Source organism: Drosophila innubila (assembly GCF_004354385.1).
Source record: "Drosophila innubila isolate TH190305 chromosome 2L unlocalized genomic scaffold, UK_Dinn_1.0 4_B_2L, whole genome shotgun sequence".
NCBI classification, from domain to species: Eukaryota; Metazoa; Arthropoda; class Insecta; order Diptera; family Drosophilidae; genus Drosophila; species Drosophila innubila.
The window spans coordinates 23,250,585-23,264,906 of NW_022995372.1; the positions used below are offsets into that span (position 1 = coordinate 23,250,585).

Sequence of the window (14,322 nt, forward strand, 5' to 3'; positions counted from 1 at the left end):
GTGATCTCTCTGTCAGGCGAGGCGATGATGACACACGAATTGATGTTGTTGTTGTTGTTGTTTTTTCTATATACTCGTACTTATTTTTGTCAAGTTTTGCACTGCGCATTTGACACACACAAACACACACAGACAGGCAGAGAGATGTAGAGAGAGAAGCACCCTGCCTCAGTCGTCTTTTCCCATCTCCCACTTTCTAGCTGAGCTTATGTCATTTTTTTATTGATCTTGATCGGAAACAAGCATGCTCTCCACATTAAGTTAATGAAAAATGTATGTGCTACAGAAAACTGTAAGCTCATTTGTCTTTGACTTAAGATTGGATCGTCATAAGCCTCTAATGGGTGGATACATCCGTGATCTTTGAGTGGATAACTGCTTACAACTTGAGATCATGTTGAACTTTAATTGTGGCGTCTCTAATTGCAGATACACAATTATCATGACACGGCAGAGAACTTTAATGATTCACGTACTCATTTCTTAATTTATTTATAGTATCTATAGGATTTGTTTATAAAGTACATTGCATTGCCCCTCGACAAGATCCCTTTCTTTTAGAATCTTTCAAACGAAAACATTCACTTTTTGCCTTGCGACACGATAAGTGCTAAAAGTCAATTTTAACTTAAAAGCCAGACGGCATTATATGGGCGCCATGATCATCAATCAGTGCACGCACCCATTGCCAATGTTTAAGTATTTGCGAAAAAAAAATCGACTTGTAAATACCCTCGATTTATAAAAGATGAAAATGAAAAATAATCGAATATGCATTTAGATATTACATATGGAAAGTGAAAATCTTTGGCCAACATCAACGTACTAAAGCGAATTTAAGCGGATACCCAAGTATCAAGGCTGTTCAATAATCATGAAAGTATTTCGCTATGCATTAAGGTAAATATTAGAAGAAACAGAAAAATGACTAAAATCTAGTTTAATGTTTAATATCTTTTTTGTTATTTTATTTTTATACATTTTGTTTTAAAATATCTTCAAGTTAAATTTCTGGCTCTTAGATATTTTATCTGGGAATTGGAAATATCTTTGAAATTTATGAACTTTCTATCAAGCTGGTTTAGTATTATTATTATAAAACGCCTCTACTCATTTCTTTGCTATAGGGTATTACACTCGTAAACTGTGGCAACTCTAGCAGAGCTTTGCCCCGCAATAAAGAGACGATCAGCGCTCCGCTTTTGTTTGCGAAAATTATTAAAGTACGCGTCCGTGTTACGAGCTAAAATAAAAAAAAAAAAAATAGCTTTACGGTGTTTCGTGTTGTCGTTTATTCAATAAAAACAGCGTTGCCACACATACACTTACATAGACGGCAGCAACACTACGCTACAAAGCTTGGTTCATATGCGCTCTCGCGCTCTTTTCTACGGGCTCTCTATTTGTCGCTCTTTCGTACGCTCACTCACTCTCGCAAAGCTCGCTGTGTACTCGTGCTCTTGTCAAGTTTGCAAAACTTTGAGTTTTCAGTAACTTCAACGACTTTTCGCGAGACGGACGCGTTTTAAATTGGCAACAGCTCGATAGATGTGGGCAACACAACTGGCCAGCACTGGCTCTAACTGAAAGACACGGCTATATACTACCATATAGTGAATTCGCAAAAATATACAACAAATTAACAATTTCAATCTCAACAATTTGCAAAGGTGAATTTTTTGATAAGCGTGAAACAAAAGACAGAAACAAAATCTGAAAGTAAAAGTTGTGACCCTAATATTGTTGTTGTCCCTCAATGTTGCCCTAAATGGGATATATGCGAAACTGTGCTCTCCAAGTGTGCTGTGAAATTGTCTTCTTTCTGCCAGTTGCCTTATAAAAGATACTCTTGTATCTTTGTATAAAATATGTTGATCGATTGAACATCGACGAACTGTATGCGTAAATGTATCTTGTGTCTGTTTCGATTGTTGTCGTTGTTATCATATTTGTATGACCTTGAATTTATGGTTTATTGGCAGCAGCTGTCTTTACAAAGCATATTTTTAAGTAATTTTTTATTTAAAAAATATATATTGTTGTTATTATTTATATTTCACAAAAATTGCTAACGATGTCTTAATTTTTCTGTTAAATATTTCAGTTTTATTGCATTAGTGATAAGATAATTGTGAATGGGTCACACTTAGTTATTGTTTTTGCTATCCTTAATCAATATAAAACAGCATATTTCTTATCTTTTTGTCGCACAGATTTAGTGCCTTTTGTGGGTTTGTCAAGCTTCTATGTCAAGGAAGCGACTTTTTCGACAGTTTTCAGCTAGAAACTAACTATCTCATTTTATTTATTTATGAATAAAAGGCTGCTCCCTGCAGCTATCTAAAGATTTTCCCCGTACTTTTGAGCTGGCAATCTCTTGACAATTTTAACCCTGACTTTAACTACATTAATTACTAGTTGTTAGATTGTTAATGCAGCAACACGTTTACCTGTTTTAATGAACACTCAAGAATAGTTTGTTAATCGCTTTGATAGCAATTAGTCAGACATTTGTTGCCGTTAAGTCGATAATACTCTTTTAAATAGGCCAACTTTGTTGATGTCTCCAGTCTGTCTCAAGCATTGGCAATCATCTGGCTAATAACGTATTTTGTTTTGGCCACAATACTAACCTTAGTTCTCGTTCAATACCAGACACTAAAAATTCAAAACTACAACAAAGTTGTCGCCGCGTCTCAAGTAAAAGCTAAGCAACAACAATGAAAACAACTATAACAATAACAACGAAAACATAAGCCGGACTTTTGCTATATTGTAATTTGCGGTTAACCGCTAATTATGTATAAAAATGTATTATTGTTTATTTATATTTTGACTGCATAAAATAGACACGAAATGCATAAGGCTGCAAAGTGGGAAAAACAGTGGTTAATATTTGACAAGACAGCTAAATGCCCTGTAAGAAATTCAGTATAACACTTTTAAATGGATAAAAAATAAAAAACAGTTTTAATAATAATTAATTTATAATAACTCGTAGTTTTTGTCGAAAAGTCAAAAAAATTTTTGATACGATTTAAATATTTAAAGTCATTAAATAACTGTTTTAATTCATTTTGCTACCTTTTTCTTATAATAGTTATGAGACCCGAAACTTCATTAAAGTATCAGCTTAAATATAGTTGTTAAATGCTGACAAACCAGCTGAAAACCTTATACATCATTTCAGTAGAATATGTTCTTTGTAATTTAACAAAATGAATCGTTGCTCTTTTATTTGCAATCTCTGTAGAAATCAAAAGCTTACTGGAAATTCGTCAGCTACTTTGAGTTTTGTGAAGGTCAAATAGCATAATGGGGGCAAATGCGGGCGGTTCAAATGCCAAATGCGTCACACGTTCTGAATTTCCTCTCTTTCTCACTCGATTATGCCCATCTAAAAACACATTACAGGGTATACAAATATATACAATTTGGTTAACTTTCCCAGACGTTACAACAGAGTTTTTGCCCTTTAAAATTAAATGCAAAAACAATGTGATTAACATATTGCGCAAATGTTTTGTGTTTGTTGTCAACCAAAAAGCTGTTAATTGTTAATTTGGCCATGTGCTGTGACGTCTTGTATCCAAATCGTTTTACTTGCTAAGACTTAATGCAAATTAGCCGGCTGTCGAATTGCCAACTTTCTACTGTCCGTTGGGCTTTCTTTTCGGCCGGACGCGACTTGGACAACATCGCATTGTTGTCGCCAGTGAGAGGAGAATGTATTGGGAAGACTTTCTTGTAGATTCAACTCCCGAATGTGTAGATTATATAGCACACAAAATTTGGCAATTTTTCGTGTACATGTATAAACATTGGACGAGACAATTGCTTTGGCATTTTTGTTGTTATTGTTAATGGCATTTTATCAACATAAACGAATATTTGTGTTACTTTTTTTTGTTTTTTTTCTGTTCTTACTATCGCACCGGCTGCTCATGACAACTGATAAAGAGACCGAATAAACAGCATTTTTATTTTTCATACGGGCTGCCAGCATTGCCAGTCCAAAATTTACTAGTTGTACACGCTATCTTGAGAGTCCCCAATTGGGAGGTAAACATGTCAAACATAAAAGCATACGCATTAAAGTAGGAGTCACATTTTTTACCTTCATTTGCAGTTGGTCTTAACTGATGAGGTCGTTGTAAAATGTAAATAAGAATTTCAAATTTCAAATACTAATAAACCCTGAAGATCTTTAAATCTCTGTTCAACTAATTTTGCAGCTCAAAGTGTCTGAGTGTTTTTTTTGTTTTTGGCTTCTTATCTTTCATATGTTGATATTAAATTTGATCATGCTTGAATTTGAATTAGACAATTGTGATAAATAAAGCAATGCAAATCAGATTTAGGAAATCAAAATTTTAAATAGCTTTTTTACTCAGAATGCTTTGCAAACTTATCTCCAAGTAATGATAGATCACTAAGCTTTTTAATTTTTGACAGCTTAAAGCTTTCAGTAAATGCATTTGGGCATTATCTAGAGCACAAAAGACTGCAAATTGAATTGATATCATTGTTTCAGCTCTCTGTCAACAGTTCTAAACAACTGAAATATATTGTATGCTACTCTTAATTAAATTTCAATTCAAATAAAAAAACATACAGACTCTTAAATTTTTAAATATTTAAATGAATCATAAAATATTTATATTAACAAAATCTATCAAAAGAAAATCTACAGATCATTTTTTTTTTTTAATATTTGAGAGCATAACAAACACTAGTTAAGTTTGTTAAATACCTATCGATATTTTTTCGATGTAACTGCTAACTAGCTTAAATCTGAGTTGCTTAAGCTTTACGCTAAGTTTTGTTTATTTCTTTAAGTCGCAAAAGATCTTTCGCACTTCTAGAACTTACACAATATTTTATGGGATACCCATATGGAGAAAATGCGGTGACGTCGCCGCCTCCCTCGCTTACACAACTGAATCTAACCAATTTGATATATATTATTTCTAGACATTTGAAATGGCAGCTGTGCTAGGTTTGTGGGCGCAAAACGTTACAAGTCTATTGCCATATTTGTGCGACACCTTAACAAAAACCCAAATCACTCACTTAAAAGTCAGCGAGTGCTCATCCCATAGCTAAGCAAGACCATGTGCCACATAAAACCATTTTATATTGGTAGCTAGAGATATATTTTAAGAGTGTTCTTTTTGGGTTTTTGTGAAAAATTAACAATAGATTCTGGCGTCATTCTCAATGTGTCCGCTGTTTGAACGGTTTGTTTACCTATTTGTTGATTATTATTTTATTTATTTTGTAGCCATTTTAGCGCAATGAGCTCAGCTCAACTTAACACTAAGTGTTTGTTTCTGTTTGTGTGTTTGTATTTGCTCTAGAACGCAACGCGCATCCGTGTGGGTGGCGTATGAGTAATATTATTTGTTGCTGATGTGTTACGCATACGCATCATTAGCCGGCAATGCTGCATGCATAACATACTATAAATTATTACGACTCTTTAATTGCTACGCGATCCAAAAAGGCGGAGACTCTCAGTATTATGGCAATCAAATCGCTTGCTAATTGCATTTCCACACACCTTTTTGTTTTTCCGCCGGCATCTTTTACTTTTTTTTTGCCTTTTTGTAATTTACTTACAGTTTCTTTTTGGTCAGTTTAAGGTGTTGCCGCATTTGGTTAATTAATTTTTATGACCCACCATTTTTAGCCTGTATGTATTATATTTAATAAACTTTTTGCAAATGTCATTTAATTTTTCAAACTAAAAAAAATTAAAATAAAATATTTTTATATTTACTTATTTATGATCTTTTGCGCTTCTTTGCTTTCTCTGCGTTTACCAAAAAGTTCTAAGCCGCTTTTATTTTGGCGTAAACAAACCCATTATTGCCATGAATTTTGTTGCTATTTCGACGCTGATTCCACAAGAAAATGTTGTTTGGCTTATTGTTGTTTGGTGTGGCCAATAAATTATTAACCTTTTGAGCTTGTAATGTGCGCCTAATGACAGAGTTCATTATGTTTATGGCCAACCTGTGGCTCCCAAGAGGATGTGGGCCACCCAACCATTAACGTTTGAAGTTATGAAGTGAGAACTTATGGAGAATGCTCTAATCTTTGGCTCAGAGATGGAGAGAGAGGATAAGAGAATTACTGACTTCATGCTCTAGCTGCTGCTCAAGTTAAAAAATAACTTCAACGGCCTACGAAGCATCAAAAGTTGTGCGCTTAACAATTAAGCAACAATTTTAATCACTTGCGAATGGTTTTTTTTATATTCGTTTCGTTTTGTTTGTATTGTTGTGCACACACTCGACTGCTTTTAATTATTTTGAATACGATATTGTTCTAAGCTTAAGGCAAATAAATTAACGTGTCACTTACCGGTACTAAAACACAGACACACACACACACACACACTTGGACAAAACAGTGAGTCGTAACGCGTTGCAATTATTAAACGTGGCACTACAAAGTACCATTAAACATGTTGCTAAGTGTATTTCCTTAAATAATACAAAAGATTCTAAAGTATAGCTTTATTTGACTGTCATAACTTCCCCAGGAAACAAGGCTTCAATGAGCAACGTTTTTTTTTTTTTTTTTGCATATTTTCTTAAAAATCCACTGATTCTATCTACTTTTAATCATTAATATCTGCTGCCTAATTAATGCCCCGGTTTGTCTGCATTTTACTCCGAAAACAGTTAACAATTTAACGATCGCCCACAGTCATTTGATTGAATGCCCAGCCCCTAAAGCGACTTTCAATTGCGTGTGGGTTGCATAATTTGTTACAGAAATATTAAAAAACAAAAATAATAATAAAATATTTGTGGTATTATTTATGGCTACTGGCCAAAAGCAACAAATTACTTCAACTCTTAATTGTATTTTGGCCAAATTTGAAGGCTCTTTTCATAATTTTTGGCATAAAGCGAAAAATGTAATTAAGTTGTTTTATTTTTCTTCATTCATTTCAAAGTGAAGAGACACGCGGCAACTGTTTGCCTTTTGTATTGAGTTGTACATAAATATATTATTAATGTTCAATCATTTAAGCAGACAACATCAACAACAAATTATCGAATGAAAAGACAACAAAACAAAAAAAAATCCTGAATTCTATATTCAGTTATTGCTTTGCACGTTTGTTTATTCTGCGATCTGTCGTGTCTCATTTTGTTGTTAATTATTCAGCAACCAAACGACAAACAAAACATTGATTGACTAAGAAATACTCACTAAAAAACATAAATTAAACGCACTTGCAGTTCGAATTTTTAGAGCCGCCTTATCCCACGATAAATTTATCGTAGGTATTTTGTCCCCAAATTTCAAGGTCGCACGTCAAACGGCTTGGCCTGTGTAATGCTTAGTCAGTTAGTCAGTTGGACAAAGAGATTTATATATATTGATAGTTCAATTCTTTATTAAAGAAGATTTTAACAAGTTGATGGAAAGTATAAAAAATATTAATACATTTTCTAGAATTATCTTAATTCAGTAGATTCCCTTCTGTCTTTAGTTGACCTGAGGTATCAGTAATTGTGCTGGGTATTTTTGCTAAATTTTGAGTACGTAGACAATTTGCAATCAACCGGCATTTTTTGAGTGACTTCATGAGTACTCGTATATGTTCGATACTCGAAACGCCGGCAAAAAGTCAGAAGTCGGAGAACGATTTACTAATGCTGATTTGTGATTTTGAGTTAAATTTAGTGAGTTCGCATTGACGTATTTTATAGGTCATTAAAATGGTGTCTAGTTTCGTTTGGGGAGAAAACGGGTTTTTGATAGTTAAAGGTCTTAAGTTGATGGATTATGCCAGAGATTTTACTAAAGATGCTTGCGCGTGTGGCAACAAGTATCGAGTATCTTTATATCAGCAAAGTATGTATCTCTGACAGACAATCGCTTTTGCATATGTACGAGTAACTCGCCGATACATTCACCTGTCTGTCTGTCTGTCGGAGTCTTTTGTTATCTTAACCAGTGCAGTGTTTATATTACTTGCTTAACTGTGCAATTTGTTAACTGCGCTTGTTCCAGCCCACACACTAGGAAAATACCATATATACTAGATATATACAAAGTGTATACATATATTGAGTTGAGTCTGAAACTTTGTCTGGCAACTAATTGCTATTTGCACATTTGCGCTTTTTGTTGTTGTGCCGCCGTTTGCTTTCTTGGCCAATTACTATAGTTGCCCTGTTGTCTGCCCCGGTTTGCCCTAAATATAATGAACCTTTGAGTTTTTCTTAATATCATTTGTATTGACGCCATTTATTGTGGTGCGGATTTCTTTCGCGTATTCTCCATTGTGGTGCGTAAGTAGCATTAATTTTAATTTAATTTTTGACCATTTTGGGTGCTCGCATGTGCTCTCTTCAAAAAAATGCGTTATTGTTAATTGTTACTTTGTTATGCCTGATTTGTTGTATGTATATTTCTTTCTGATTTATATTTTATTTATTTATTTATTTAATTTCTTTGCTTCCGTTATACGTTATTTCGTTTTATTTATAGATACAAACAGCATGAGTCGTGAAAGCGATGACAATTTGAGTTCGATCAATTCGGCGTACACAGGTAAACAAACCATTTAATTTATTTGCATATTTATCACTTTTATCTTCATCTTTTACATTTGGTTTTTGAAATGCGTTTCATAAGATTATTTAATTCATGACATGGCATTAATTAATTGCTTATGATGGGTTAATTAACAACTCTTTATACTGTTACATTTTATGTAACTTATTGAAAAATATTAATAGCTAAGAATTTAACAACGAACATGGGAAATTAATAAAAATTCAACTGACTCAGTTCAACTTTAAAATCAGTTGATTTATATCTCTATCCTAATTTGTTTAATATTTAATACCAATTAGTTCATTGATCTATTGCAATACCAAATAAGTTAGGAACTTACTTGTGTATGCAACAACTGAAGTCAATCTACAAATGTCTAAACAGTTTCACGATCACCTCAATGGGTGACGACTCGTTACGACTTTCTGGCAACTATAAAAATATTGAATTAGCTATAATTTTAATCGTTTATTGCCCTGAAAAGTGAACAATTCAAAAATGATTTTCATTAAGCAAATTTGAGACACAGAAATAAACTGAGTTTGCCCTTCTCAGTTGAGGTCTTTCCAGTTGTTTTTTAAATGCTAAACACGTTCTAAACATATGCGTACAGAAATTATACAATTTAAATTGTAATGTGAAATACGCGACAGGTCAACACACAAACTTAAAACGAGTATAGACAATTGGTGGAGAGGAGGATTGCTGGGGATTTCTCAATAGGTTATTACCGGTATATCCAATATATATATATAAATATGTTTCTCCACAAATTTTGTCTTTATTGTTTTGTAGCTGTCAAATATTTATACTTTTAATATAATATGTATTCATAAGTAACGCCTTCTAAAGTGGTTTGGGCGCTTCGTGAAAACCTGGCCAACAACTACGCAGCACCCGCGTCACGTAAGCAGCCAAATTCCATAACATATCCCACAACAACAGTCTAGAACCAGTTTTCCATTTGGTGAAATTCTAAACATTTAAATGTCATATTAAAAAGCGAGTGTTGAAAATATCAAAGATTATTACCATAGAAAATCAAATGCAATTATTGCCTGCTCAATAAAGATAATTAAATTAATTGCAATAAAATATATGGCATTTTAGATCTGCAGTGAGGATTAACTAAGTGAAATTAAAGCAATTTATTGCCGTCATTTAAAAAAAATTAATATTAATACATAAATAATTGAAAAGCGTAAAGACTAAAATTAACTAATAAATTTTAGATATCGAAATTTCCATATTTTTTATGACTAGATTTTGACCAAAGTACTTATAAATCCATAGTCGTTTTTGTGAGGCTGCACTGTACTTGCTTAAGCAATTCAGCGGCGCTTTAGGGGCTTTGTTGAATACTACCCACAGTCAGCAACAACTGTTGTCGGCATTCGCAGCAAAACAGCAAAAAGAGATTTGCATTTACATGCCGAAAAGTCATGTAAGTCATGCACAATATGTCCAGAAAAAAAAAAAACACTGTGGGACGAGAGTCGTTGAACGAGCGCAGCGACCACAGTCAAGCTGAGATACAATTGCATCTGCATCTCAAATTGAGATAGCTGCAACAACCTACACGCTGCGCGAAGCAAGCACACACAGATTTTAGTTTAATTAAATGTTGTTTAATCATTTCAATAGATAATGAGCACAGTGATTTATCGATTGAACGCATGCCCGATCCGATTCACAATCGATTCGTTCGGATGGCGGATCCATAAATGGACGCGTCCATCCATTTGGCCAGAATCATGCGCAAAGTGGGTCGGCGTTTGATGCGTTTTGGCCAAAACCACATTAGGCTAACATAGACTTGGGGCGCCACACTCACTCGCAGTTGCAACTTGCAATAACAACAACAAAAAACAACAACAGCAGCGGCAGCTTTGATGATTCATTGCGTATCTGTCAGATACATGAGTTCATTAGTGTAGACACTGAATGTCAACGCAAGGAAATTGTCAACACAAATGTATTTTAGCAGCTCGCTAACGTTTCACAGTTAAATGCTAAAAAACAAAAATAAAATACAAAATATATAATACAAATTAACAATTCAGATAACCAACAAAGCTTACGATTAGTGAAGGTTCTAACATATCGCAACTGGTCGATCTATTAGCACGAAGCGATACACAGACTGACATTGAAGGTCTGTTTTATATTATTTAAACGTATACATATAAAATAAACAGACGCTCGAGTATTTGAGGAGGCCTGAATAAAAAAAATAGTTGGCTAAAAGCCAATTGAAAACTCAAGAGTTTCGCCTGCTTGGGCACAGTGAAAGTTTTGGTTTTTTTGTTTAATGTAGAAAGAAAATTGAAGGAGCCATATTAGATACAGATACAGATACATTGGCCTGTTGTGATAATTAAAAATTGCCAGCGTCACGAAATATAATAGAATAATAACAAATTGTCTTGACCGTCCAATCACACATACACACGCAAAGCACTCAGACAGCCTGGCAGACAGACAATGAGAAGGGGAGGGGAGATCAATGTATGTATCTTTTAAGCAACAATTGAACCTTGAAGTTGCTGTTATGCTTATGTTTATGTTTTGGCCAAGTCATGCTCGGCTACCGTTTGGCCACTTGATTAGCTTGGCTTAGACGCAAACAAAAAAAAATGGCAGTAGCATAGGCCTGAGGCGCGCATCTTCCAGTTACATACATACATTAATTTTAGCCACACAACACACGCTGCAAAATAAATTGAAAAAAGCGCCAATTTGAGCCAAAACACAATTAACTACAGCTACATGGCGTATACGTCATGCAGTTGAAAATTAAGCGGAAACCACAAAATCGTGCAATTGAAATGAAGAAAATGTATAAATTTTGTGCTTTCTTAACTGCAGCTGTTCGAGCATCTGACAACAAAAACCAAACGTTACCAAACTGTCGACAATTTAATTGATTTATGCTTTTATATTTGGCTCTTGAAAATTTACGACAATTGATTTGAAAGTCACTGCAGAAGCCACAGAGCCAGTCAGCAACATTTGCCGCAGCAAATTGCCACATTGCAATTTGTGTCGTCCAAAAAAGAGAGAACGTCTCGTAACGGAGCACACTTTATGACTACGGCTATGAAATTTCATAGCGGTAGCTACTTTTCCAGTTGTTGCAACAAATTATAGAAAAAGAGTTTCTTTTGTCTGGGTTTCTATTTAATTTGCTGTCGAATGCTGCTTAATGATTTCCTAAACCAATCAAACGTATGGGATTCTTGATTGATTTAGGTTTTCAATTAGAATCGGTTATGTTGGCATAAATTATTAAAAAAATAGCATAGGTAAAGATATTATGGAAAGGTAGATGGGAGAACTCTATACAACAAATTAATTCTTAATAATATTCTTAAATAAATTTAGCTGTTAACTAGAAAAATATCAGTCTATCTTATTTTTATTTTAAAATACACTAAGGGCTCTCTAACAGAAACCAAACTCTTCTAAATACTATTCTTACTAAAATTAAGATATTGCTGATCATTTTTTTTTTTGTATTATTATTATAAAAGAATTTAAATGGAATACTTTGTATTTATGCTCAGACCTTAACAATTTTAAACTATTCCTATAAAATATTAGATTTTTAAAGGAAAATATTGAAAATATATTATGTTCTTTTAATATATATATATAGTAAATGGAAACAAAATTTGGCTCCTCCAAATCATTTCCACTTCTTGAGTCGTTTTCTATGAAAATTTCTTTCTACACAGCTGTTTATCTGTCTTCTTAGACCGTTATGACAAGTTCTTCGCTGAAATATTAAAAGACTTTTCGGTTTATAAGATGCACCTTTCTAGCTCACAGTTCAGTTGAGTTTAGACTGAGAACTTCTTTCTCCTAAATTGCTTGCGGGCTAATAACTGATTAAACAATAAAATGAAATCACCCAGAGATCAGGTAAAACTTTCACATACATAATAATAATTTGGAAACGCTTCGTTGTATGTGATTAACACAAATTCGTTAATTATTAATTATTAACTAATAACAAGCTCAAAGTAAACAGATACGAAATGAGCTCCACCCGAAACTAAAACCAGCAATAATCAACTACTTTGCAACTTACGCGGTTGTTAACACACCCACAACAGCAACAGTGAAAACAACAATAAGAAATGAATATATTCGTAACATTTTATGTAAATTGCATGCATCTGCGAATCGTGTTCATACTCGTAGATCTCTATCAAGAGACTGTAAAGCGCTTTACGCGCTCCTCACTCTCCCCCACATCCGATTGGGAACGCTTCTCGTCCGGCCGCGGATCGCTTAAATCTCGAACAACACCAACGCTGTCCGACAATGGACGTCGCACATCTTGTAAGTGTTCTCCCTTTAGTGGAATGCCCCTCCACTCAGCTGTTTGCATGCTGTATCTGTAACTGTAAATTGTGCTTTGTTTTTTTGTTTCGGTTCATAGATGATTATTATCTTGAGGCCACAGGTCGTCGACGTAGCTCAGGTAAGCAAAAGAGCATTAATGTATCTGTATCTCAATGGTCGTATCTGTATCTCTTGTTGTATAGAGCGGGTGCCAAAACACACACACACACACACTTACAACATGTCAGTTAACTATTTGCGCAGGTGGTTTATCTGTATGCCTTGTATCTATGTCAGTTGCTCGCACCTTAAACGGCCAATGGACGTTACCCACAATTTATGAGCCCCCGCATCTCTCATCGTATCTACAGGCAGATCAGATCGTATGTAGATTTTGCCAGTACCATGAGAAAAGCGTTTTGTTTGCGAGGGAAATATACAGTTGCCCAAATATTGTCAAATTAACAAAGCCTAATGAGCCGTCATCTGTTATGACAATGTTTGTGGGTGTGGAGCGCATAATGAGGCAGCTAATATGTAGATACATCCATTTGTTAAGTGTGTTATATAAGCTCGATATGTGTAAATAAAAACAGATGAATATGCGCAAAGTGTGAAGTGAATTGTAGAAGTTACATGTAGTATACAAAAATATTTTTACAACTTATTGACCCTCAAAATGCACCACATGATCGGCTTTGTAAAGACACAAAATCTTTTTAATATGCAAGAGCATAATTATTAAGTAGACAGCTAGACATTTTAAGCTGACATATCTACTGATACTTTAATGCCCGTTTATTTTCATAGTCTAGTTAAATTTTATCTGAAAGGTAATTTTGATTTTTACAGAAATTTCTATCATTTTGCGTCAAAAAGTTTGTACGTTCACTTTAATCGTGTTTATCCTTTAGTTTAGAATTAAATATTAATTTTTAGTTTATTTTACATTTTATTTCCTAAAATTTATTTTATTTTAAATACAGTTTTACTGTTCCAATATTTGTTCTTTCAAGATTATTTTGTTAGTCAGATTTTCTTTACTCTTGCTTAATTTTTTTTGATAAATTTTTCTTTGTTAAAAAATGAAATAAGCATAAAGCATTCTTTTTAGCAATCAGTTAAAGTGACACTTAACATTTATTAAAGCCACAGATTGTCACCTGCTAAACTTAATTTATGTTAATATATTTAAGATAGACAAGTTAATACACGTAATCGGCTAATGCATATGCATTAGTATGTATTTTGGCAATACAAACTTGACACCTTTATGCAAGAGACCGAGAAACACGTCTTGCGTAGCACGGCAGCAAATTTGCGAAAACCAAAATGATGAAATGAAAATTGTATTTTTATTTTGAGTATATTAACATAGAATACGTG

At 33.8% G+C, this 14,322-nt stretch overlaps 1 protein-coding gene across 4 annotated transcripts in view; it reads left to right on the top strand.

Annotated features, from left to right (window-relative positions):
• Positions 1 to 14,322, top strand: part of LOC117780335 (restin homolog) — a 44,900-nt gene that overhangs the window by 4,158 nt on the left and 26,420 nt on the right. For 3 of the 4 annotated variants that reach the window (XM_034616808.1, XM_034616809.1, XM_034616815.1), the window contains exon 2: positions 8,518 to 8,580. In XM_034616808.1, coding sequence (XP_034472699.1) covers positions 8,518 to 8,580 — 63 coding nt within the window. Of the gene's footprint in view, positions 1 to 1,469; positions 1,671 to 8,517; positions 8,581 to 14,322 lie in introns of those variants that run through there. The other variant, XM_034616811.1, reaches the window with a different exon arrangement.